Source organism: Coregonus clupeaformis, chromosome 29, assembly GCF_020615455.1.
Source record: "Coregonus clupeaformis isolate EN_2021a chromosome 29, ASM2061545v1, whole genome shotgun sequence".
NCBI classification, from domain to species: Eukaryota; Metazoa; Chordata; class Actinopteri; order Salmoniformes; family Salmonidae; genus Coregonus; species Coregonus clupeaformis.
This window is the reverse complement of record NC_059220.1, coordinates 7,657,242-7,684,883: the sequence shown is the minus strand read 5'-3', so window position 1 is coordinate 7,684,883 and position 27,642 is coordinate 7,657,242. Positions and strand designations below refer to the sequence as shown.

Here is a 27,642-nt window from a genome sequence, read left to right as displayed (position 1 = left end):
TTTGTCTGTCATAGTTGACGTGTACCTATGATGAAAATTACAGGCCTCTCTCATCTTTTTAAGTGGGAGAACTTGCACAATTGGTGGCTGACTAAATACTTTTTTCCCCCACTGTAGGTAGCACCCAGGAGGACATTTTTCTCTGTTGAGATAATTTCCTTTTGAATTTCGAGCCAAATGTAAAATGTTCCTGTTTTGATTAATTTAATTGAGTGAGTTAGGTCTGCTCTATACCAAATTAGCATACCCCCTGAGTCCCTTCCCTGTTTCACACCTGGTAGTTTGGTGGATGGAACTACCAGCTCTCTGTAACCTAGAGGGCAACCAGTGGGTCCGTCTCCTCTATACCATGTTTCTTGTAGGATGACAATGTCTGTATTTCCAAATTCTTTGGTGAAGTCCAGGTTCCTGCTCTTTAGGCCAAAGCCAGATGACCTCAAGCCTTGGATATTCCAGGATGAAATAGTCTCTTTCTCTCTCTCTCTCTCTCTCTCTCTCTCTCTCTCTCTCTCTCTCTCTCTCTCTCTCTCTCTCTCTCGCTCTCTCTCTCTCTCGCTCTCTCGCTCTCTCGCTCTCTCGCTCTCTCTCTCTCTCTCTCTCTCTCTCTCTCTCGCTCTCTCTCTCGCTCTCTCTCTCTCTCTCTCTCTCTCTCTCTCTCGCTCTCTCTCTCTCTCGCTCTCTCGCTCTCTCGCTCTCTCTCTCTCTCTCTCTCTCTCTCTCTCTCTCTCTCTCTCTCTCTCTCTCTCTCTCTCTCTCTCTCTCTCTCTCTCTCTCTCTCTCTCTCTCTCTCTCTCTCTCTCTCTCTCTCTCGCTCTCTCTCTCTCTCTCTCAGGGTGTGCTGACCTGAACAGTCTGGACTCTATGACTCCCCAGGAGAGGAAGAGACAGGGTTACATCCACGAGCTCCTCCAGACAGAGGAGAGATATGTAGAGGACCTACAGATAGTCATGGAGGTAAGACACACACACAGAGAGAGAGACACACAGAGAGTGAGAGACACACAGAAAGAGAGAGATACACACACACAGAGAGAGAGAGCGAGCGAGACACACACAGAGAGAGAGACACAGAAAGAGAGAGATACACAGAGAGACACACAGAAAGAGAGAGACACACACACACAGAGAGAGAGACAGGAGAGAGAGACAGGCAGAGGAGAGAGAGAGAGAGACTGATGTACTGTACTCTGTGTGTGTTCAGGTGTTCCATAAGCCCATGTCTGAGTCTGGACGTCTGACGGAAGCAGAGATGGCCATGATCTTTGTCAACTGGACGGAGCTCATCACCTGTAACACCAAACTGCTCAAGTACGTATGGTAGGACAGGTTGTGAGTTTAGGGGGGTGTGTTCATCATATGTACAGTATGTGTATTTTCGGCTCAGGCGGTAAGAACATGCGGTGTGTGTGTGTGTGGTGCATTTGTTTATATGTGTGTGTATGTTTAAATGTGTATGTTTGTGCGTAGGGCCCTGCATGTGCGTAAGAAGACAGGGGGTGACAACATGCCTGTCCAGGTGATAGGCGACATCTTGGCGTCAGAGCTGGCTCACCTCCAGCCATACATCCGGTTCTGCTCATGTCAACTCAACGGAGCTGCCCTGCTACAGAGCAGGACTGACAACCAACAGGACTTTAAAGACTTCCTCAAGGTGAGAGAAAAGAGAGGCGAGTACAGGGGAGAGGAAAGAGAGGGGGAGTACAGGAGAGAGGAAAGAGAGATGTACAGGTGAGAGGAAAGCGAGGGGGAGAGGGGAGTACAGGGGAGAGGAAAGAGAGGGGGAGTACAGGGGAGAGGAAAGAGAGGGGGAGTACAGGAGAGAGGAAAGAGGGAGTACAGGGGAGAGGAAAGAGAAGAGGGAGTACAGGGGAGAGGAAAGAGAGGGGAGTACAGGGGAGAGGAAAGAGAGGGGGAGTACAGGGGAGAGGAAAGAGAAGGAGAGTACAGGGGTGAGGAAAGAGAGATGTACAGGTGAGAGGAAAGAGAGATGTACAGGACAGGTGAGAGGAAAGAGAGGGGGAGTACAGGGGAGAGGAAAGAGAGGGGGAGTACAGGAGAGAGGAAAGAGGGATGTACAGGTGAGAGGAAAGAGAGGGGGAGTACAGGGGAGAGGAAAGAGAGGGGAGTACAGGGGAGGAGGAAGAGAGGGGGAGTACAGGGGAGAGGAAAGAAAGGGGAGTACAGGGGAGGAGGAAGAGAGGGGGAGTACAGGGGAGAGGAAAGAGAGGGGGAGTACAGGGGAGAGGAAAGAGAGGGGAGTACAGGGGAGAGGAAAGAGAGGGGGAGTACAGGGGAGAGGAAAGAGAGGGGAGTACAGGGGAGAGGAAAGAGAGGGGAGTACAGGGGAGGAGGAAGAGAGGGGGAGTACAGGGGAGAGGAAAGAGAGGGGGAGTACAGGGGAGAGGAAAGAGAGGGGGAGTACAGGGGAGAGGAAAAAGAGGGGGAGTACAGGGGAGAGGAAAGAGAGGGGGAGTACAGGGGAGAGGAAAGAGAGGGGAGTACAGGGGAGGAGGAAGAGAGGGGGAGTACAGGGGAGAGGAAAGAGGGGGGAGTACAGGGGAGAGGAAAGAGAGGGGGAGGACAGGGGAGAGGAAAGAGAGGGGGAGGACAGGGGAGAGGAAAGAGAGGGGAGTACAGGGGAGAGGAAAGAGAGGGAAGTACAGGGGAGAGGAAAGAGGGGGGGAGTACAGGGGAGAGGAAAGAGAGGGGGAGGACAGGGGAGAGGAAAGAGAGGGGAGTACAGGGGAGAGGAAAGAGAGGGAAGTACAGGGGAGAGGAAAGAGAGGGGGAGTACAGGAGAGAGGAAAGAGAGAGGAGTACAGGGGAGAGGAAAGAGAGGGGGAGTACAGGGGAGAGGAAAGAGAGCGGAGTACAGGGGAGAGGAAAGAGAGGGTAGTACAGGAGAGAGGAAAGAGAGGGGGAGTACAGGAGAGGGGGAGTACAGGGGAGAGGAAAGAGAGGGGGAGTACAGGAGAGAGGAAAGAGAGGGGGAGGACAGGGGAGAGGAAAGAGAGGGGGAGTACAGGAGAGAGGAAAGAGAGGGGGAGTACAGGAGAGAGGAAAGAGAGGGGGAGTACAGGGGAGAGGAAAGAGAGGGGGAGTACAGGAGAGAGGAAAGAGAGGGGGAGGACAGGGGAGAGGAAAGAGAGGGGGAGTACAGGAGAGAGGAAAGAGAGGGGTGTACAGGAGAGAGGAGGAAAAGTAAAGACAGGGAACATCTAAATTGACAGAAGAGAGGAAAAGGAGGTAGAATACGACAGGAGAACATGCAGTGAGAGGAAAAGGAGGTAGAATACGACAGGAGAACATGCAGTGAGAGGAAGAGGAGGAAAGCGAAAGATGAACTTCATCTAACTTTCTGATACATACCAACCTGAGTGTGCTGATTATACATGAAAGGTTGTACGTTCAAACTGAATATTGTTTTTCCTCCTCCCTCCATCAGAAAATCGCCACAGACTACCGCTGTAAAGGCATGCCCTTATCCAGCTTCCTGCTGAAGCCCATGCAGAGGATCACACGCTACCCTCTACACATCAAAAACGTAAGACAGAGTCTGTGTGAACATTATTACATTGACATTTTAGTCATTCAGCAGAAGCTCTTATCCAGAGCCACTTACAGTTAGTGAGTGCATACATGTTCATACTTTATTTTTTTGTACTGGTCCCCCGTGGGAATCGAACCCACAACCACTGGCGTTGCAAGCGCCATACTCTACATGGGACTATGTGTGTATAGTACCCGGGTGTGTATTATTATTGTGTGCGAACATTTAACCAGTGTGTGTGTGTGTTGTACATTTAACCAGTGTGTGTGTGTGTTGTACATTTAACCAGTGTGTGTGTGTGTGTGTGTGTGTTGTGCATTTAACCAGTGCGTGTTGTACATTTAACCCAGGTTTATTTCTTGTGTCTGGAGTTTTTCCTAGACACTGTGCATCTGCATTGCTTGCTCTTTGTGGTTTTAGGTTGGGTTTCTGTAAAGCTGATGTAAAATGGGCTTTATAAAAACACATTTGATTGATTGATTGTCAGATCCTGGAGAGTACCCAGGAGGACCATGCAGACAGCGGGCCCCTGAGAGAGGCTCTGGAGCGGGCCGAGGAGCTGTGTACTCAGGTCAACGAGGGGGTCAGGGAGAAGGAGAACTGTGAGAGGTTGGAGTGGATACAGACACACGTACAGTGTGAGGGAGTCACAGAGGTACACACACACACACACACATACTGTACACATACACACAACCACACACACACACAAACCGTATACACACAACCACACACCTACATACACACAACCACACACACACACACACCTACATACACACACCGTATACACACACCGTATACACACACCGTATACACACACAGTATACACACACAGTATACACACACCTACATACACACACCGTATAGACACACCTACATACACACACCGTATACACACACAGTATACACACACTGTATACACATACTATCTGTGTATCTGACTCACTCACTCTAACGCACACACAACCACACACACACACACACACACCTACATACACACACCGTATACACATACTATCTGTGTATCTGACTCACTCACTCTAACGCGCACACAACCACACACACACACACCTACATACACACACCGTATACACATACTATCTGTGTATCTGACTCACTCACTCTAACGCGCACACAACCACACACCTCTGTAACCTGTCTCTCCCCTGCAGAACTTTGTGTTTAACTCTCTGACTAACTGCCTGGGGCCTCGTAAGCTGCTGCACAGTGGGAAGGTGTACAAGATGAAGAGCAATAAGGAGCTGTGGGCCTTCCTCTTCAATGACTTCCTACTGCTCACCCACGCTGCCAAACAGTTCAGCTCCTCAGGACCAGACAGACTCTTCACCAGCAAGAACAGCACACAACTTAAGATGTACAAGCCGGTGAGACACACACACACACACACACACACACACACACGCCACGGACATGCTCACACACACATATTAGTTCCAAATGGCTCATCTTGGCAAGATACAGAAACGACACTTCCTATTGGAAAAGCGTCACTCATCAGAGCCCATTTAAATGAAATGCATCCCTGTCTCCATTACATTTTACATTTTAGTCATTTAGCAGACGCTCTTATCCAGAGCGACTTACAGTTAGTGAGTGCATACATTTTTCATACTGGCCCCCAGTGGGAATCGAACCCACAACCCTGGCGTTGCAAGCGCCATGCTCTACCAACTGAGCTACAGGAGGCCTCCATCACAGTGGTTATGACCATCAATCAATCAATTTTATTTTATATAGCCCTTCTTACATCAGCTAATATCTCGAAGTGCTGTACAGAAACCCAGCCTAAAACCCCAAACAGCTAGTAATGCAGGTGTAGAAGCACGGTGGCTAGGAAAAACTCCCTAGAAAGGCAAAACCTAGGAAGAAACCTAGAGAGGAACCAGGCTATGAGGGGTGGCCAGTCCTCTTCTGGCTGTGCCGGGTGGAGATTATAACAGAACCATGCCAAGATGTTCAAAAATGTTCATAAGTGACAAGCATGGTCAAATAATAATCAGGAATAAATCTCAGTTGGCTTTTCATAGCCGATCATTTAGAGTTGAAAACAGCAGGTCTGGGACAGGTAGGGGTTTCGTAGCCGCAGGCAGAACAGTTGAAACTGGAATAGCAGCAAGGCCAGGCGGACTGGGGACAGCAAGGTGTCATCATGCCCGGTAGTCCTGACGTATGGTCCTAGGGCTCAGGTTCTCAGAGAGAAAGAGAGAACGAGAGAATTAGAGAGAGCATACTTAAATTCACACAGGACACTGGATAAGACAGGAGAAGTACTCCAGGTATAACCAACTAACCCCAGCCCCCGACACATAAACTACTGCAGCATAAATACTGGAGGCTGAGACAGGAGCGGTCCGGAGACACTGTGGCCCCATCCGAAGAAACCCCCGGACAGGGCCAAACAGGAAGGATATAACCCCACCCACTCCGCCAAAGCACAGCCCCCGCACCACTAGAGGGATATCCCCAACCACCAACTTACAATCCTGAGACAAGGCCGAGTATAGCCCACAGAGGTCTCCACCACAGCACAAACCAAGGGGGGCGCCAACCCAGACAGGAAGATCACGTCAGTAACTCAACCCACTCAAGTGACGCACCCCCCAGGGACGGCATGAAAGAGCACCAGCAAGCCAGTGACTCAGCCCCAGCAACAGGGTTAGAGGCAGAGAACCCCAGTGGAGAGGGGAACCGGCCCGGCAGAGACAGCAAGGGCTGTTCGTTGCTCCAGCCTTTCCGTTCACCTTCACACTCCTGGGCCAGACTACACTCAATCATATGACCTACTGAAGAGATAAGTCTTCAGTAAAGACTTAAAGGTTGAGACCGAGTCTGCGTCTCTCACATGGGTAGGCAGACTGTTCCATAAAAATGGAGATCTATAGGAGAAAGCCCTGCCTCCCGCTGTTTGCTTAGAAATTCTAGGGACAATTAGGAGGCCTGCGTCTTGTGACCGTAGCGTACGTATTGGTATGTACGGCAGGACCAACTCGGAAAGATAGGTAGGAGCAAGCCCATGTAACGCTTTATAGGTTAACAGTAAAACCTTGAAATCAGCCCTTGCCTTAACAGGAAGCCAGTGTAGGGAAGCTAGCACTGGAGTAATATGATCAAATTTCTTGGTTCTAGTCAGGATTCTAGCAGCCGTATTTAGCACTAACTGAAGTTTATTTAGTGCTTTATCCGGGTAGCCGGAAAATAGAGCATTGCAGTAGTCTAATCTAGAAGTAACAAATGCATGGATTAATTTTTCTGCATCATTTTTGGACAGAAAATTTCTGATTTTTGCAATGTTACGTAGATGGAAAAAAGCTGTCCTTGAAACAGTCTTGATATGTTCGTCAAAAGAGAGATCAGGGTCAAGAGTAACGCCTAGGTCCTTCACAGTTTTATTTGAGACGACTTTACAACCATCAAGATGAATTGTCAGATTTAACAGAAGATCTCTTTGTTTCTTGGGACCTAGAACAAGCATCTCTGTTTTGTCCGAGTTTAAAAGTAAAAAGTTTTCAGCCATCCACTTCCTTATGTCTGAAACACAGGCTTCTAGCGAGGGCAATTTTGGGGCTTCACCATGCTTCATTGAAATGTACAGCTGTGTGTCATCCGCATAGCAGTGAAAGTTAACATTATGTTTTCGAATAACATCCCCAAGAGGTAAAATATATAGTGAAAACAATAGTGGTCCTAAAACGGAACCTTGAGGAACACCGAAATGTACAGTTGATTTGTCGGAGGACAGACCATTCACAGAGACAAACTGATATCTTTCCGACAGGTAGGATCTAAACCAGGCCAGAACTTGTCCGTGTAGACCAATTTGGGTTTCCAGTCTCTCCAAAAGAATGTGGTGATCGATGGTGTCAAAGGCAGCACTAAGGTCTAGTAGCACGAGGACAGATGCAGAGCCTCGGTCTGACGCCATTAAAAGGTCATTTACCACCTTCACAAGTGCAGTCTCAGTGCTATGATGGGGTCTAAAACCAGACTGAAGCATTTCGTATACATTGTTTGTCTTCAGAAAGGCAGTGAGTTGCTGCGCAACAGCTTTTTCTAAAATTTTTGAGAGGAATGGAAGATTCGATATAGGCCGATAGTTTTTTATATTTTCCGGGTCAAGGTTTGGCTTTTTCAAGAGAGGCTTTATCACTGCCACTTTTAGTGAGTTTGGTACACATCCGGTGGATAGAGAGCTGTTTATTATGTTCAACATAGGAGGGCCAAGCACAGGAAGCAGCTCCTTCAGCAGTTTAGTAGGAATAGGATCCAGTATGCAGCTTGAAGGTTTAGAGGCCATGATTATTTTCATCATTGTGTCAAGAGATATAGTACTAAAACACTTAAGTGTCTCTCCCGATCCCAGGCCCTCGCAGAGCTGTGCAGATCCAGGACAGCTAAGCCCTGGAGGAATACGCAGATTCAAAGAGGAGTCCGTAATTTGCTTTCTAATGGTCATGATCTTTTCCTCAAAGAAGTTCATGAATTTATCACTGCTGAAGTGAAAACCATCCTCTCTTGGGGAATGCTGCTTTTTAGTTAGCTTTGCAACAGTATCAAAAAGAAATTTTGGATTGTTCTTATTTTCCTCGATATTTTCCTCGATTAATGACTTGTATTATGTCATAAAAACCAAAAACATTCCTTACCCCAGGATACTTCAACGGGTGACTATCATTCCTTACCCCAGGATACTTCAACGGGTGACTATCATTCCTTACCCCAGGATACTTCAACGGGTGACTATCATTCCTTACCCCAGGATACTTCAACGGGTGACTATCATTCCTTACCCCAGGATACTTCAACCGGTGACTATCATTCCTTACCCCAGGATACTTCAACGGGTGACTATCATTCCTTACCCCAGGATACTTCAACGGGTGACTATCATTCCTTACCCCAGGATACTTCAACGGGTGACTATCATTCCTTACCCCAGGATACTTCAACGGGTGACTATCATCCTTACCCCAGGATACTTCAACGGGTGACTATCATTCCTTACCCCAGGATACTTCAACCGGTGCCTATCGTTCCTTACCCCAGGATACTTCAACCGGTGACTATCTAGGAGAATAAAGAAAAAGGAGCTCTGTGTTTCTGCAGCATAGAGCTGATTTATTTATTGACAGGACAAACAAACAGGCGTACCTTTCTACGTAATTGCCTTCATCAGAGCCTTGGGTAGGAAAGGCTGGGAGTTACCTATAAACAGGCTTACGTTTCTATGTAATCGCCTTCATCAGAGCCTTGGGTAGGAAAGGCTGGGAGTTACCTATAAACAGGCTTGGGTAGGAAAGGCTGGGAGTTACCTATAAACAGGCTTACGTTTCTATGTAATCGCCTTCATCAGAGCCTTGGGTAGGAAAGGCTGGGAGGTACCTATAAACAGGCGTACCTTTCTACGTAATTGCCTTCATCAGAGCCTTGGGTAGGAAAGGCTGGGAGATACCTATAAACAGGCGTACCTTTCTATGTAATCGCCTTCATCAGAGCCTTGGGTAGGAAAGGCTGGGAGTTACCTATAAACAGGCTTACCTTTCTATGTAATCGCCTTCATCAGAGCCTTGGGTAGGAAAGGCTGGGAGTTACCTATAAACAGGCGTACCTTTCTATGTAATCGCCTTCATCAGAGCCTTGGGTAGGAAAGGCTGGGAGTTACCTATAAACAGGCTTACCTTTCTATGTAATCGCCTTCATCAGAGCCTTGGGTAGGAAAGGCTGGGAGGTACCTATAAACAGGCTTACCTTTCTATGTAATCGCCTTCATCAGAGCCTTGGGTAGGAAAGGCTGGGAGGTACCTACACAGCCTTTTGTTGAAGCTGGGCTGAAGCGTGTTTGGGTAGACTTTCTTTCTGTGTATAATGTCATGGTTATGAGAGGCTTATGAAGCATGTTGTTTCCTCCTGTAGCCGGTGTTCCTCAACGAGATTCTAGTGAAGCTGCCTGATTCCTCCAGTGAAGAGCCCTTCTTCCACATCTCCCACCTAGACAGAGTCTACAGCCTCAAAACAGAGAACATCAACGAGAGGTGTACACATACACATCTCACACACACACACATCTCACACACACACGACACACACATGCACAAACACAAATGCCACACACACTTCTATGCAGGCACTCGCTCATGGTGTGTGTGTGTGTGTGTGTTCTCCGTTCTGCAGGACGGCCTGGGTTCAGAAGATCAAAGCTGCATGTGCAGACTTCTTCGAGACGGATAAGAAGAAGAGAGCAAAGGCCTACCAAGGTCAGCACGCACGCACGCACGCACGCACACACGCACGCACACACACACACGCAACACTAGTGACCTAGTAGTATTCTGACTCCTCCTCCACTGTATTTGGACTCCTCCTCCTCCGTATTCTGACTCCTCCTCCTCTGTATTCTGACTCCTCCTCCTCTGTATTCTGACTCCTCCTCTGTATTCTGACTCCTCCTCCTCTGTATTCTGACCCCTTCTCTTCTGTATTCTGACCCCTCCTCTCTGTATTCTGACCCCTCCTCTCTGTATTCTGACCCCTCCTTCTCTGTATTCTGACCCCTCCTCCTCTGTATTCTGACTCCTCCTCCTCTGTATTCTGACTCCTCCTCCTCTGTATTCTGACTCCTCCTCCTCTGTATTCTGACCCCCTCCTCTCTGTATTCTGACCCCTCCTCTCTGTATTCTGACCCCTCCTCCTCTGTATTCTGACTCCTCCTCCTCTGTATTCTGACTCCTCCTCCTCTGTATTCTGACTTCTCCTCCTCTGTATTCTGACCCCTCCTCTCTGTATTCTGACCCCTCCTCTCTGTATTCTGACCCCTCCTCCTCTGTATTCTGACTCCTCCTCCTCTGTATTCTGACTCCTCCTCCTCTGTATTCTGACTCCTACTCCTCTGTATTCTGACTCCTCCTCTGTATTCTGACCCCTCCTCTCTGTATTCTGACCCCTCCTCCTCTGTATTCTGACCCCTCCTCCTCTGTATTCTGACCCCTCCTCCTCTGTATTCTGACCCCTCCTCCTCTGTATGTCTACAGCTCGTTCTCTGAAGGCCAGTGGAATCGGCCGTCTGTTAGTCACCATCCTGGAGGCCACTGAACTGAAGTCCTGCAAACCCAACGGTAAGGCTTATACACATCATACATAGTTTACCCACACAGCAGACATGAACTAGTAACATCTAACCACAGGATGAGTGTTTACATTGTAACACTGTAACTCATGTACAGTCTGAATTCATCCTTTGGGCACTGGTATGGAATAAAACCCTTCTCCTTTCACCCCTAATGCTACCGTCTCCTCCTCCATCCCTCCCACTCTCCTCCTCCTCCTCCTCCTCCTCCTCCTCCTCCTCCTCTCCTCTCTCCTCCTCCTCCTCCTCTCCTCCTCCTCCTCCTCCTCCTCCTCCCCCCTAGGTAAGAGTAACCCTTACTGCGAGGTGACCATGGGTGCTCAGATCTACACCTCCAGGACCCTGAGTGACACGGTCAACCCCAAGTGGAACTTCAACTGTCAGTTCAACATCCAAGACCTGTACCAGGATGTCCTCTGCATCACCATCTTCCAGAGGGACCAGTTCTCCCCTGACGGTCAGCACACACACACACACACACACACACACACACACACACACACACACACACACACAGGAAACAAGACACTCTGGCCGCGTTGGCCAGACAGACTACATTCAGACGCATGCCAGATCTCACAATGCTTGGATAGGTATTTAACATATCAGCTAACCACATCATTTGATATAGCAATCTGATGCAGGACTGTGCAGTCCATGGTGTGGGACATAACCATTGGTTGATGCAATTCAAGTGCAACGTCTGCAATCTAGTAGGCCTGGAACACAACCTCTATCTATAGGTAATGTGTCAGACGGCTAACTAGTCAGACGGCTAACTAGTCTCTCAGACTGTTAACTAGTCTCTCAGATTGCTAACTTGTCTCCTCTCGGCCGTTACCCAGACTTCCTGGGTCGTACGGAGGTTCCCGTGGCAACCATAAAGAAGGAGTTGGAGAACAAGGGGCTAGTGACGCGCCGCTTGCTGCTCCACGAGGTCCCCACTGGAGAGGTGTGGGTCCGCCTCGACCTGCAGCTCTTCCAACACAGTGAATCCAAATAAGGACTTCCTGGCCAACACTGGACGCTCAAATAAGGACATCCTTATAGAAATGGTATCTAACTGCTGGCCTAGGGTCAGATGCTTGTTACGGTTGCCTAGATCTGTGGTTAGGCCAGGGGCTACCTTTTACCTGGAGCTGCCATGGGCAACACCCTCGCTCCTCGTCTGAGGTCAGACCGTCCTTAGCAATGATCTGAGGACAGTTTAGTCTTTTAGGACAGTTTACCCTGACTGGTGGTGGGCAGGGTTGGGTTAGTGTAAAACTGATCCTAGATCTGTGTATAGGAGCAGCTTCTAGCAGTAGTGGTTCTACTTGTCTCAGCACTAACACTGATTGTCTGTTTATGTTCTCCTCTGCTACTGACTGGTTCTCATTCGGACAACTTTTTCTTTTGTGAACTCAACCCAGGCCAATGATGGGTGAAACTATTTATTTAATGAAGGATCGTCTTAACTCTATATTTGTTCAAGCTAAGATTTAGTTTGGGAAGGTAAATACCAGGTGAAATGGGGAGCGAGGTTAGGAAAGTGTGGTGTTTCTTTCCACAATAGGTCTCACATCCAGCGGTAAACTATCTCAGGACTTGTGTTTTCCCTTTTGTCAGTTCATATTACTGCATCATAACCGGCTTCTTTTCTTTTGTCTCAATCTGTTTTCTCTGTTGAGTGTTGGAACATTAAGAATACATGTGCAGAGGATCTTTAGGAGATCTTTTGATTAACGTTAGTTTTAAAACCACAGCTCTTTTTTTGCCTTTTACGCCTGTAATACTGCACTATTAACTGACTGAGCTCTCTATTCAATCTCTGGGTGTTTCAATGGAGTAGTTTATTTTGTCTAAATTTGATCTTTATAAATGTTTGGGCGATCTTAAGGAGATCTTGTTCTTTAGTTGTGGTGTAGTTGCCTCAGAAATAGTCTAAAAGCGTCTTTAGTTTCTTCCACTCCTGGGCCCATATTCACAAAGAGGTTCAGAGTAGGAGTGCAGATGCGATCTGTTTAGCTTTTTTTAGATCATAGTGAATAAGATGATATGAACGGGGGGGACCTGATCCTAGATCAGCACTAGCCTGGTCCCAGATCTGTTTGTGCTTTTGCCAACTCCGTTGTCATTGTCAAGCCAAACATGTTCTGCATCGCAGTTCCATAAGGAGTTGACCAGAGAGCAGTAACAGACTAGTACCCAGGCTAGATCAGCACTGTTATTCTGGAACACTCCGTGAATATGGGCCCAGATACCTCCAGTGGCTCTATAACCACTAGCTCCACCCAGTGGTGTGGTCACAGATGACTGGAGAACCAGAGTGGCTCTATAACCACTAGCTCCACCCGGTGGTGTGGTCACAGTTGACTGGAGAACCAGAGTGGCTCTATAACCACTAGCTCTACCCAGTGGTGTGGTCACAGTTGACTGGAGAACCAGAGTGGCTCTATAACCACTAGCTCCACCCAGTGGTGTGGTCACAGATGACTGGAGAACCAGAGTGGCTCTATAACCACTAGCTCCACCCAGTGGTGTGGTCACAGATGACTGGAGAACCAGAGTGGCTCTATAACCACTAGCTCCACCCAGTGGTGTGGTCACAGATGACTGGAGAACCAGAGTGGCTCTATAACCACTAGCTCCACCCGGTGGTGTGGTCACAGTTGACTGGAGAACCAGAGTGGCTCTATAACCACTAGCTCTACCCAGTGGTGTGGTCACAGTTGACTGGAGAACCAGAGTGGCTCTATAACCACTAGCTCCACCCAGTGGTGTGGTCACAGATGACTGGAGAACCAGAGTGGCTCTATAACCACTAGTTCCACCCAGTGGTGTGGTCACAGATGACTGGTGAGCCAGAGTGGCTCTTATTTATTTTAATTTATGCAACTAACTATCCAGGGGCTTTAATCAGCCTTTGTAATCAGTGTCTGAATAGTCTCTCAGTGGCCTTTCATATTTTACCATATGAACAAAGAAAGGATTGTGAGAATAGTCTTTTGAAGGATAAGAGTCAATAGAACTACTATATGTAAGTCTTTTGTAAGACAGGAATGGACAAGTGATTAGCTGGACAGCTAAGTACATTACTGATCTATCAGAGCTTTTCTCCTTAAATCATTGTTTTAATTTTATTGGGGTTTAACTGTAAGTCCTGTGTTGTCAATAATCCCATGTACTGATCACTGTGCTAACAGAGTGGATCCTACATTGCTATCTAACATGCAGTGTTCACAATGGGCACAGCACTGCACTCACTGAATCAGGGTTCTATAAAGATAATAAAATATAATTTAAAACAAACTGGCCAAGCGTGTTGTGTTTTATATTGTAGCATAGCATTAGGCCTAATAGTAGCAGTAGCAATAGTAGTAGTAAGTAGCCCAGAAGTAGTAGTATAGTAGGTTAGTTTAGTGGTTTGAGTCATGACATGTTGAGGCATGTTTTTACTGTACATATGGGGCAATATTTCCAAAGAACAGCAATGCGTTAATTATCAGTATCAGCTTTGCCTCTGGTGCACAGGTAGGCCTATACCAGAATAGGAAGTTTGTGGGTGTTCACTTGTCTCTATCAGTTTTAATGGATTCACCAAGGCTTTTTGCAGGGATATGTTGTCCAGTTATTCATTAGTCTCACCTTTATGACTGGATTGGTATTGTATGCCTCCTCTGGATGATTGCCATGGCAATCTGAATGTGTATGTGTTGTATTATTATGTACCAGCTGCTTTTCACTTGGGTCTAGCCCACTGTTGGGGAAAATACACTATTTTCCACACAAACTTGTTTGATGAGCTTTTGAGGGCTCGAGAGAAACCGTTAATCGCTGGTGGTGTTAATTTGGGTATGAGAAATGTAAAGTATTAATCCTTGTGTATTAGTAGGATGAGCTGTTTGATGTTTTTCTCTGCCTCCTGTGACGTGCCAACTGCCAAATCATAAGAAACAATGTGCTGTTACATAATATAAAATAATAATAATGATCAACAGAGACAGAAATTGTTGATAAAAAAGATTGTGGGGGCTGTTTTGTTACACTTCAGTGCGGCTTTTGACATTATCGATCATAGTCTGCTGCTGGAAAAACTTGTTATGGCTTTACACCCCCTGCTATATTGTGGATAAAGAGTTACCTGTCTAACAGAACACAGAGGGTGTTCTTTAATGGAAGCCTCTCCAGCATAATCCAGGTAGAATCAGGCATTCCCCAGGGCAGCTGTCTAGACCCCTTACTTTTTTCAATCTTTACTAACGACATGCCACTGGCTTTGAGTAAAGCCAGAGTGTCTATGTATGCGGATGAATCTACACTATACACGTCAGCTACCACAGCGACTGAAATTACTGCAACACTTGACAAAGAGCTGCAGTTAGTTTCAGAGTGGGTGGCAAGGAGTAAGTTAGTCCTAAATATTTCTAAAACTAAAAGCATTGTATTTGAGACAAATCATTCACTAAACCCTAAACCTCAACTTCATCTTGTAATAAATAATGTGGAAATTGAGCAAGTTGAGGTGACTAAACTGCTTGGAGTAACCCTGGATTGTAAACTGTCATGGTCAAAACATTGAGACAACAGTAGCAAAGATGGGGAGAAGTCTGTCCATAATAAAGCACTGCTCTACCTTCTAAGCAGCACTATCAACAAGGCAGGTCCTACAGGCCCTAGTTTTGTCACACCTGGACTACTGTTCAGTCGTGTGGTCAGGTGCCACAAAGAGGGACTTAGGAAAATTGCAATTGGCTCAGAGCAGGGCAGCACAGCTGGCCCTGGGATGTACACAGAGAGCTAACATTAATAATATGCATGTCAATCTCTCCTGGATCAAAGAGGAGGAGAGATTGACTTCATCACTACTTGTATTTATGAGAGGGATTGACATGTTGAATGAACCGAGCTGTCTGTTTGAACTACTGGCGCACAGCTCGGACACCCATGCATACCCCACAAGACATGCCACCAGAGGTCTCTTCACAGTCCCCAAGTTCAGAACAGACTATGGGAGGCGCACAGTACTATATAGAGCCATGTCTACATGGAACTCTATTCCACATCAAGTAACTGATGCAAGCGGTAAAATTAGATTTAAAAAAACAAAACAGATAAAAATACACCTTATGGAACAGCGGGGACTGTGAAGCAACACAAACACAGGCACAGACACATGCCTACACACACACACACGTACACATGGATTTTGTATTGTAGATATGTGGTAGTGGAGTAGGGGCCTGAGGGCACACAGTGTTTTGTGTAATCTGTGAATGTATTTTAATGTTAAAATTGTATAACTGCCTTCATTTTGCCAGACGCCAGGAAGGGGATCCATAATAAATACAAATACAGATTGAGAATGCATTGCCAGAAGGATGCAATACCCTCCCGAAAAAAAAGCCTAACCAAACACTGCTACCATAATGTGCAATATGATCGTAACATAAACTGATGAACTCCATAAAGAAAACAGCCCGTCTTTATCTCAACATCATGTTTATACAATCCTTATCATTCTCTAATAATCCACATTGTTCTGTTTCCATTATTTCAACACCCCTGTTAGTGATTTCTTGCGTCGTTTCAAGTAGTGCACTGGGACTTCAACAGGGAGAGATGGGAAGACCAGATTATATAAATCCTTTCTGAGTTTACCTTTTATTGTAAAAACAAAGCTTCAAGCATTGTACTCGACAGCGATGCTGCGTGTAATGTGACTCGAGAGTCCCCTGATTTAACGCGCAAAACTTTGCCGACAGAGCCTCAATGGAAGAGAGGGAAATAAAACCAAAAAGAAAAGGGAGGGGCTGGAGGAGGGGGGTCTTTTGATGTCCTGCATCATCCATTATTCAGGTGTGTGGTGACTCCTCTGTGTCCCCGCTCCAAACCACACGTACATGCAGACAAAAACGCACAGGCACACGAACCTGGTCTCTGGCTACAAACACAACAGCTGTCTGATTAGCACCACAGGTATATCAAGTTCTACCTTCAAATTACACTGTGGCTCTTGAATAATGATTTCCTCCAAGGACAGGTGTTTATGTGCCTGCATATTAGCTACTTTACATATAATATCCATTGTTCCTGAAACATTTGGAAATGTCTGCCTTTGAACTCTTTTATAAAAAGTGTGCTGGGTACATTTCAAATATGTATGTGCAATGTCAAGTCATAGATTAAGATTTTGGTCTTACTCTCTCAAATGTTTTCTTCTCCAGAATCCTCATTCTTATTTAAAAACCAAAGAGAGGAAGAAGTAGAAGTATGTTACTACTCTGTTACGGAGAAATGATGCCTACTAGCACTTCTAGAATCAATAAATGTATCAGTACATTGTGTTTTTCGATGTGTGTTCATAACATTTTGGAACAGTGTTTACAATACAGTGTGATGTCTTGCAGATTTTTATAGGAGAGTGAAGGGGAGTTCCTCAACCAAGATCGTTATGTATTTGGCAACTGATTTCAACTTCTGGGCACCTATAATTTATTCAAGCATAAAAAACATGATCTGTCTCCTACACAAAACAACATGAGATGTCCTCTACAATAAAGAATACTGTACAGGACCGTTTGGCATCTCCCTTTAGACCATTTGGCAAAAATAACCCCTAACATTTCCACCACAATGACTGATGTGTTGTGGTCACTGAACATTCTGGCACAAAATGGCAGCCATGCCAGAGAATTGAATGTTAATTTCTCCACCATAAGCCGCCTCCAGTGTCATTTTAGAGAATTTGGCAGTACGTTCAACCGGCCTCACAACCGTAGACCACGTGTAACCACGCCATCCCAGGACCTCCACATGCGGCTTCTTCACCTGCAGGATCGTCTGAGACCAGCTACCCGGACTGCTGATGAAACTGATGAGTATTTCTGTCTGTAATAAAGCCCTTTTGTGGGGAAAAACTCGTTCTGATTGGCTGGGCCTAGCTCCCCAGTGGGTGGGTCTATGCCCTCCCAGGCCAACCTATTGGCTGCGCCCTTGCCCAGTCGTGAAATCCATAAATTAGGGCCTAATGAAATTATTTCAATTGACTGATTTCCTTCTATGAACTGTAACTCAGTAAAATCGTTGAAATTGTTGCATGTTGCGTTTTATATTATATTTCAGTATAGTTGTTTTCTCTACAGTGTCTTTATGGATCATGTCCAGTGGGCTACAGCAGTGGTTCCATTCCAAAACCTTTTCCAACTGTGACCAATCTAAAGCTTTTGGACCCAAACCACTTTCTGGGAATCGCTCCTTTAGTGAGCACTTGTTGTCCACTTTGTCTCTCGGATCACATGATCTTGAGACGTCGACACATGGTTTTGAGAGACGTCTGTAGTAGCATTTATATTTTCACAGTGTATGACTTCTGTTTTGATGATGATAAATCGCTATATGGTGTTCAGTATCTTTGTGGACATCCAGTGTGACTATACAGTGGGGGAAAAAAAGTATTTAGTCAGCCACCAATTGTGCAAGTTCTCCCACTTAAAAAGATGAGAGAGGCCTGTAATTTTCATCATAGGTACACGTCAACTATGACAGACAAATTGAGAATTTTTTTTCCAGAAAATCACATTGTATGATTTTTTATGAATTTATTTGCAAATTATGGTGGAAAATAAGTATTTGGTCAATAACAAAAGTTTCTCAATACTTTGTTATATACCCTTTGTTGGCAATGACACAGGTCAAACGTTTTCTGTAAGTCTTCACAAGGTTTTCACACACTGTTGCTGGTAATTTGGCCCATTCCTCCATGCAGATCTCCTCTAGAGCAGTGATGTTTTGGGGCTGTCGCTGGGCAACACGGACTTTCAACTCCCTCCAAAGATTTTCTATGGGGTTGAGATCTGGAGACTGGCTAGGCCACTCCAGGACCTTGAAATGCTTCTTACGAAGCCACTCCTTCGTTGCCCGGGCGGTGTGTTTGGGATCATTGTCATGCTGAAAGACCCAGCCACGTTTCATCTTCAATGCCCTTGCTGAGGGAAGGAGGTTTTCACTCAAAATCTCACGATACATGGCCCCATTCATTCTTTCCTTTACACTGATCAGTCGTCCTGGTCCCTTTGCAGAAAAACAGCCCCAAAGCATGATGTTTCCACCCCCATGCTTCACAGTAGGTATGGTGTTCTTTGGATGCAACTCAGCATTCTTTGTCCTCCAAACACGACAAGTTGAGTTTTTACCAAAAGGTTATATTTTGGTTTCATCTGACCATATGACATTCTCCCAATCCTCTTCTGGATCATCCAAATGCACTCTAGCAAACTTCAGACGGGCCTGGACATGTACTGGCTTAAGCAGGGGGACACGTCTGGCACTGCAGGATTTGAGTCCCTGGCGGCGTAGTGTGTTACTGATGGTAGGCTTTGTTACTTTAGTCCCAGCTCTCTGCAGGTCATTCACTAGGTCCACCCATGTGGTTCTGGGATTTTTGCTCACCGTTCTTGTGATCATTTTGACCCCACGGGGTGAGATCTTGCGTGGAGCCCCAGATCGAGGGAGATTATCAGTGGTCTTGTATGTCTTCCATTTCCTAATAATTGCTCCCACAGTTGATTTCTTCAAACCAAGCTGCTTACCTATTGCAGATTCAGTCTTCCCAGCCTGGTGCAGGTCTACAATTTTGTTTCTGGTGTCCATTGACAGCTCTTTGGTCTTGGCCATAGTGGAGTTTGGAGTGTGACTGTTTGAGGTTGTGGACAGGTGTCTTTTATACTGATAACAAGTTCAAACAGGTGCCATTAATACAGGTAACGAGTGGAGGACAGAGGAGCCTCTTAAAGAAGAAGTTACAGGTCTGTGAGAGCCAGAAATCTTGCTTGTTTGTAGGTGACCAAATACTTATTTTCCACCATAATTTGCAAATAAATTCATAAAAAATCCTACAATGTGATTTTCTGGAGAAAAAAAATCTCAATTTGTCTGTCATAGTTGACGTGTACCTATGATGAAAATTACAGGCCTCTCTCATCTTTTTAAGTGGGAGAACTTGCACAATTGGTGGCTGACTAAATACTTTTTTCCCCCCACTGTATATGCCATTTAGCAGATGCTTTTATCCAAAGCAACATTCATGAGTGCATATATTTTAGATATGGGTGGTCCCGGGAATCAAACCTACTATCCTGACATTGCAAGCGCAAATGCTCTGCCAACTGAGCTAAAGGGGACCACAGAGAGGCAACATGATGACTCATAATACGATATAATATATAGTGATCTTGTTTCATTCTCCTTTCTCCTGTCTGTGTTTCTTTGTTAGTACTTTTATTTTATTATTTTATGATGTGAAGCACTTTGTTACTTGTATTGAAAGGCGCTATACAAATGAAGTTATTATTGTAATAGTCAGTCATCTGTCGACACTGGTCTCAGCCAGCCTGTTGTTCATGATGCCCAGCGCCCCCACTCCTCCAGAAAATCCATTTAGTCTGTTTTGGTTGGAGCCGGACGGCCGAGGGATCCCATTATTTGCTGCCTCCGACAGCTGCTTCTGCATCAGTGCGAGGTTCACCTGCAGAGGAGAGGAGAGGTTCACGTGATACTTTAATAACTATACTGAACAAAAATATAAACAACATGCAACAATTTAAAAGATTTTACTGTTACAGTTCATATAAGGAAATCAGTCAATTGAAATAAATTCATTAGATCCTAATCTATGGATTTCACACGACTGGGAATACAGATATGCATCTGTTAGTCACAGCCTTAAAAAAAAGTAGGGGCGTGGATCAGAAAACCAGTCAGTATCTGTTGTGACCGCCATTTGCCTCATGCAGCACGACACATCTCCTTCGCATAGTGTTGATCAGGCTGTTGATTGTGGACTGTGGACTGTTGTCCCACTCCTCTTCAATGGCTGTGTGAAGTTGCTGGATATTGGCGGGAACTGGAACACGCGGTCGTACACGTCGATCCAGAGCATCCCAAACATGCTCAATGGGTGACATGTCTGGTGAGTATGCAGGCCATGGAAGAACTGGGACATTTTCAGCTTCCAGGAATTGTTTAAAATGATGTTGGAGGAGGCTTATGGTAAAGAAATTAAAAATGACATTCTCTGGCAACAGCTCTGGTGGACATTCCTGCAGTCAGCATGCCAATTGCACGCTCCCTCAAAACTTGAGACATCTGTGGCATTGTGTTGTGTGACAAAACTGCACATTTTAGAGTGGCCTTTTATTGTCCCCAGAACAAGGTGCACCTGTGTAATGATCATGCTGTTTAATCAGCTTCTTGATATGCCACACTTGTCAGGTGGATTGATTATCTTGGCAAAGGAGAAATGCTCACTAACAGGGATGTAAACACATTTGTGCACAACATTTGAGAGAAATACGCTTTTTGTGCGTATGGAACATTTCTGGGATCTTTTATTTCAGCTCATGAAACATGGGACCAACACTTTACGTGTTGCGTTTATATTTTTGTTCAATGTAGATGAAAGATAAGACATTATAAAGGCTCTAATCTCGTTTAACTCAGAACTAAAATCTCATGTTATTTGGTCAGATTCTCAATTACGGTACCATTTATGTTTACGCAGTCTGTCCACTCTAGATAATAAAGGCTCATACCTGCAGGTATTTTAAAGGTAGACTCAGCTAGATGAAGTCGCAACGAGCAGCATCGCAGATATTGAAATGGGCGTGACGCGAGACTGCTCTCACAGTCACACAGAGTAGTCCAACACGAGCAAGGGTGTGCTTCAGGTTGCTACAACATGATAGCTACGGGACCAAAACACCTGAGAAGTTTAGCCTCGCGCTTCATCACTCTTTCAACTTCCTGCCTCTTTGGACAGTTAAATTAGCTTCCTGTCTCTTTGGACAGTTAAATCAACTTATTGTCTCTTTGGACAGTTAAATCAACTTCCTGTCTCTTTGGACAGTTAAATCAACTTCCTGTCTCTTTGGACAGTTAAATCAACTTCCAGTCTCTTTGGACAGTTAAATCAACTTCCAGTCTCTTTGGACAGTTAAATCAACTTCCAGTCTCTTTGGACAGTAAAATCAACTTCCTGGCTCCTTGGACAGTTAAATCAGCTTCCTGTCTCTTTAGACAGTTAAATAAACTTCCTGTCTCCTTGGACAGTTAAATCAGCTTCCTGTCTCTTTGGACAGTTAAATCATCTTCCTGTCTCAATGGACAGTTAAATCAGTTTAGCGTTTGCATCTCCAAACTGCTTGCTTACCAAAAGGATATACAAAAATATATTTTGAACAATATAGACAATAGATCACACATTCCATATATTGCACGACAACAGCACTAAACAACATGAATCAGGTGCAGTCTGAAACTTTGATATCAATTCATCCCTTTCAATTCATGGCCACTCCAGGTGCTACTAGATACTGTAAATACAGTAAATAAAACCCCATGAAAAAAAAACTCAATTTATAAACAAGAGCAGGGGCAACACTTTCGACTAGAAATGAAAGTAACAGAGTGAACCTTAACCATGCTTTTGACCCGGAACATTCACCTTATTGGTCGCCTGTAAGTCCCTCATGGAGATCATCTCCCCCGACATCCGCCGCCCTCCATCCGTCTCGCTCTCGTTCACCGCGTCCGTTTCTATGGAGACAGTCCGCCGCGCCCGCCGGTGTCCGTGTCCAGTGCTGCTGGGCATCACGGCGTTCCGCCGTGGCCGGAGTCTCTTCCCGATCCCGGCGGAGCAGCGGCAGCAGCCTCGGCAGCAGAGAATACCCAGTTTTCTCAGCAGCCAGTTAAGAGTCTGCTTGAGTTTTGGGAAAATGTATTGTTTTTATAAAACTTTAAAATTCAGAAACATACATTAATAATAGTGCTCTAGTGAAACCCCCACATACCTAGAGAAAGAAGCTAGGCAGCGTGTGTGTACCACAGGGGCTCGGCTCATAATAATGGCTGGAATGGTAACAAGCATGTGTTTGATGAGTTCGATACCATTCCGTTTTTTCCATTCCAGCCATTATTATGAGCCCGGCCTCCCCAATTAAGGTGCCACCAACCTCCTGTGGTGTGTGTGACAGTATGAGAGAGAGAGAGAGAGAGAGAGAGAGAGAGAGAGAGAGAGAGAGAGAGAGAGAGAGAGAGAGAGAGAGAGAGAGAGAGAGAGAGAGAGAGCGGGAGAGAGAGAGAGAGAGAGAGAGAGAGAGAGAGAGAGAGAGAGAGAGAGAGAGAGAGAGAGAGAGAGAGAGAGAGAGAGAGAGAGAGAGAGAGAGAGAGAGAGAGAGAGAGAGAGAGAGAGAGAGAGAGAGAGAGAGAGAGAGAGAGAGAGAGAGAGAGAGAGAGAGAGAGAGAGAGAGAGAGAGAGAGAGAGAGAGAGAGAGAGAGAGAGAGAGAGAGAGAGAGAGAGAGAGAGAGAGAGAGAGAGAGAGAGAGAGAGAGAGAGAGAGAGAGAGAGAGAGAGAGAGAGAGAGAGAGAGAATGGACCGTTAGAGCTCGCCATCCCCCACTGAATGTGTGTGTGTGCATAAAACAAACATAGCTACATAAAAACATCACCTGCTTGATGACGATGGATATGACGTTGAACAGCGAGTAGATACAGCAGACACCCATCAATATAAACAGGAAGTTCCCCAGTCTGTAGGTTGTCTGGTTCCCATCGTATGCAACCCTCTGGCTGCTCACCATGTCCCCAAACCCGATGGTGCTAAACGCCACAAAACAGAAGTACAGCGAGTCCAGATATCCCCAGCCCTCCGCCGCCGAATACATGGCCGAGGCACAGCAGGAGATCACCACAGCGGCCACACAGAGAATTAGCATCACGTAGTACACTGAAGGCTTCCATCCAGCCAGAATGTCCCTGTCTCTATCTCTGGGTCCTGGCGGTGGCGCCTTCCTGTGGCCATCGCGGGGCATGACGCCCTGGCGCCGGCGCTGCAGCTCATGGCAGGACTTGAGGACGAAGGCGAGCACCGTGATGATGCGCTCCAGGAAGAGGTTGAAGAAGAGGATGGTGGAGGCGCAGCCGATCAGGCCGTAGAAGATGAGGAAGACTTTGCCGCTGACCGTGGCCGGGGTGGTCATGCCAAATCCTGACCGGGGAGGGGTGGGCGGGGGACGGAGGGAGAGGAGGGGGGAGAGAGGGACGGAGGGAGAGGAGGGGGGAGAGAGGGAGGGAGATACGGGGGAGCGAGAGAGAGGGGAGGGACGAGAGAGAGAAAGAAAAATGATCAGAGAGTTTACTCATCATAATGACCTAACATTACCCTGTCTGTCTGTTCCTAAAAAGCCCACCCTGCATCCCTTGTTCACTTCCAAGGTAAAGGATAATAATGTAAACCAGGTTGCCATAGGTGACGATGTCTCATAATACTTCTAGTTTTCTAAGCATCTGTCTCTTTCTCTTTCTCATTTCTCGCTCCTCTCCTCCATCCCCTTGAGTGAAATGGTAATTTAGTGAGGGGGGGGGTGGGGGTGGGGTGGTGTTTCATTACCATTCTCACAGATGTGCTCCTTGGAGATGAAAGAGAAATCTCTAAAACAACTCATCCTTCAAAAAGAAAGAGACAGGGCTTCAACTGAACAGGCTTGAGACTAGGCTACTGGAGGAGAGGAGATGCTACACTCTAAAAAGTCAAGGTTCCTGGAGGATCCTTTAGGGGTTCTTCAAATTGAGACTGTGGGGGAACCCCTATAAGTTCTTCAAAGAACCCCTTTTAATGGATCCTCATATAACCTTTTGGGTTTCCCATATTATTATTAATAATAATACGCATAACAATAACAACAATAACACAATATTTTAGTTGTCAATTTTATTATGATTTTAGTGGCAAAGCAGAATATAAAAATCAAAATATGAGGTAAACTCCCAGCAGAGCCCCAAGTCCAATGTGTATTTCCTCTGGCATGTTGATGTTAATGTGTTGATGTTCTCCGTATCCATAGCCAGAATGACTTTGAAGTGCATGGTGATCGAACAGGTTTCCTGTTATATTCATCAGAGGTGTAGGGAGGGTGAAGTCTGTGAATCCAAAAAATAGTAATTATACAGATGTTTAACAAAACATGCACACAACAGTATTCATACCTTGGTTTTTGTGGTAAATGTGAATGAAAAAAACTGTTTTGATAATGGTTTTCATACACATACCTTGTCCATAATGTAGAGGCCTGTGGGATATTCATTGAAGAGGTAAGGGAGGAGGATGGTACATGTGATCTGCATAACATACCATTACCAATTGACATACCTTTGTATGCCTCCTCGTCTGTATACCTACAGACACAAAAGTGAGCAGTTCATTCATCTGCACCCAATACAGCTAGCCTTCAACATATTCTTATAGCATACATATTCTTACCTGTTGCTTGATATCCATTGAATTGTGTCCATTTTCTGTTTTAGAAAGATTTACACAAATATGAAAAGATAGATGGTATCATCATAAAACAATATCAATTTAGATCATACAAGGGACAAACCTTACTTTAAATTGAGTAGATCTTGCCTGCACCTGCTGTCCTTTCAAATCCAAATGTTTCAGTTGGCCAGTTACATTCCTGCAAGAACCCCCACCAACTAAGGAGGTTCCTCGATGAACCCCACCTCCTATGTGGTTCTTGGAAGAACCCTTTGGTGGCAATTTTCAGTGCCAAGAACCATAAGGTTCTTCGAAGAACTTTGAGGATCTTAGAATAACCCTTGTTGAACCCCTCATTTTTAGAGTGTAGCTACAGGAATGGCTTTATTGGCTTCTGTTTGTGTGTCTGACCTTTCATTATCTTATTGATGTTGACGGCGGTATACCCTATAACCTATACCCTATAACCTATACCCTTTAACCTTTAACCTATACCCTATACCCTATACCATTTAAAATAGCCCATGGTCCCTGACAAATCAATTCAAACCAGTCACATAATAAAATCATGTAATTGATATATAGTTTGTATTATTTTTGCTTTCCGTTGTTTTGTCGGGTCTCTGCAGCGATTAATGAGACTTATCTCATTAATAAGACTGAGTATGACAAGAACCCAAAATACAGTATGAATTGTCCTTCAGCCTTGGGGGTAAAAATAAGGAGCTTGTCATTTTCACTAAACCTCAGTGTTCAGAATAGAGCGGTGTGTTTAGTAAAGTTTAGTTTCCTTTGGCTTTGAAACATATCATTAAGAATGGATGAGGTGTCTGTCTGCACAGTGGGGCTAGCCTGAGCAGGGTTACAGTGAGGCTAGCCTGGGGTGGGGAGGGGGGAGGGGGGGGTGGGGTATCCCATACTGTGCAAACAGCCTTTGAGCATCAACATGTACTCAACTTCAAACCTCTGGCTGTGTCGTCTGCCACCCCTGGGTTATATCTCTGTGATGCATACTCTCAGTAAAGAAAATATGGAGGCCAGGAGGGAGGCAATGTCCTTAATTAACTGTAGTTGATTTGTAATGGTTGACAGCCTACAGGAAACAGTAAAAACAAGAAAAATGAATATCTACAATGAAAATAAAAATCCTAAATAATTAATAGCCATAGAATATTTTAGCAAAACTGATGTCACTTTTCATTAGTAATTTGACATTCATATTCCTTCCGCCTTAAAAGCATGATGACCTGGGAGAAATAGGAGCTGCCATTTAACTGATGATTGATTTTCTGAGACCGACTTCATCTTTTTGAGAAGGGTCAAGGCTCTGTCACTTTGAGATAAGTATTTTTCCTGTATCCAATGTAACTTGTCTCCTCTGTATGCAGGTCATCTACAATAGGCCAAATGAGGGTATCAGTTTGTCAAGGTGTCACAGTGTCCTCATATAATTTGAAGTGCAACTAATTTCCTGAATTATAACACTGACGCATTTTTTAAAAGGTATGCAAAAAAAAATATTACAAAAATGTTATTGTCATCTCATCCCTGCGTCATTGCGCGTAAACGTGAAACAGGTATATGGCACCTATTCTAAATGATTCAAATGGTGCATTTAGATTAAAAGAGCCAATTTTTGCAATACACCGCAGTCTTTACTGAACCTTCTGGCTTTGTTTCTGAGCTTACCTATGGTCGACACAACGGTCCCCACGAAGTAAAAGGCGCCGGTAAAATCCCAGCGAGGTCTGAGTGTATCCACGCGGATACCGGCGACGTTCGCCTCCTCGTAGAACCGGAGAAAGGTCTCCAAATCGGTCCGGGTGAGGTTGTGCTTCTGGGTGAAGCTCTCGATGCGCTGCGCCCACCGCTCTTTGGCCTGCCGCTCCTTCGGTTGCTCCAACGCGGAGAACACCGCCGCGCCGCACAGCAGATACAGCATGATCAGCACCGCCAGCATCAGGAACCGCGCGTTATCCTCGTTCATCGCGCGGGAGCAGCAGCCTCTCCGGCAAGCCATTACGGCGGCAGAGAGGACACCGAGGACCCGGGGAGAAGGATCCTCCGCATCCTCTCAGATAAAGGCTAACATGAAAGCCTTCCAGATAAGTCAGTATGTATAGTTCGATATTCAGACACAAATGCCATAACTGCTGGGAATGTACAAAGAAATTTACAAAGACACCCGGTTACCTCGGCTCTCACCCTATCATCCACATATTAAAAAAATATAAATAAAAAATAATAATCAATATTAAAGTTGCTTGTGCGTCATATATTTCCTTAGAAGTGCCGATAACTCTCGTGGGAACTGTATTTGATTTATTATCGCATGCGTAATGCAAAAGAATCCCCGAAAAATATCCCAAAACTGCCTGGAACAGCCTACATCATCTATGTTCTGATTATCCTCAAGGCAGTTGCGGGGGGATGGGCGAGATCAGCTTCGCAGTGCACTCCACTACCTCCCCGAACAGGTGCAGTGAGAGCTGGACAGGTAGCGGTTCCAAAACCCAACCACTTCGGCGAGCGATGGGACGGATACAAGTAGCGTCACGATTAGGCTGCACAGCGCTGGTTATCTGCTATCCATTAGCTTGTAGCCTACTTCTGTAAGCGATCATAAGGTAGAAAAACGCCCTGCGGCAAGGCTG

General features: G+C 45.6%; 2 protein-coding genes across 2 annotated transcripts in view; one reads left to right on the top strand and one right to left on the bottom strand.

Moving 5' to 3' along the window:
* The window catches only part of LOC121544610 (intersectin-2), a 79,004-nt gene extending 65,025 nt beyond the window's left edge, over positions 1 to 13,979 (top strand). Inside the window, exons 28-38 of the mRNA XM_041854590.2 lie at positions 833 to 954; positions 1,202 to 1,308; positions 1,468 to 1,651; positions 3,446 to 3,544; positions 4,038 to 4,205; positions 4,723 to 4,935; positions 9,482 to 9,600; positions 9,740 to 9,822; positions 10,597 to 10,680; positions 10,975 to 11,148; positions 11,537 to 13,979. Coding sequence (XP_041710524.1) covers positions 833 to 954; positions 1,202 to 1,308; positions 1,468 to 1,651; positions 3,446 to 3,544; positions 4,038 to 4,205; positions 4,723 to 4,935; positions 9,482 to 9,600; positions 9,740 to 9,822; positions 10,597 to 10,680; positions 10,975 to 11,148; positions 11,537 to 11,694 — 1,511 coding nt within the window. The 3' untranslated portion in view covers positions 11,695 to 13,979. The remainder of the gene's footprint in view (positions 1 to 832; positions 955 to 1,201; positions 1,309 to 1,467; positions 1,652 to 3,445; positions 3,545 to 4,037; positions 4,206 to 4,722; positions 4,936 to 9,481; positions 9,601 to 9,739; positions 9,823 to 10,596; positions 10,681 to 10,974; positions 11,149 to 11,536) is intronic.
* A 6,002-nt stretch (positions 13,980 to 19,981) lies between these two features.
* On the bottom strand, positions 19,982 to 27,008 carry LOC121544276 (potassium channel subfamily K member 13-like). Its single transcript, XM_041854183.1, has 4 exons — positions 26,678 to 27,008; positions 23,178 to 23,716; positions 22,174 to 22,425; positions 19,982 to 20,196 (listed from the first exon to the last, which is right to left on the bottom strand). The coding sequence occupies exons 1-4, from the start codon at positions 27,006 to 27,008 to the stop codon at positions 20,035 to 20,037; spliced, it is 1,284 nt and encodes a 427-aa protein (XP_041710117.1). The 3' UTR covers positions 19,982 to 20,034.
* Between the last annotated feature and the right edge of the window lie 634 nt (positions 27,009 to 27,642).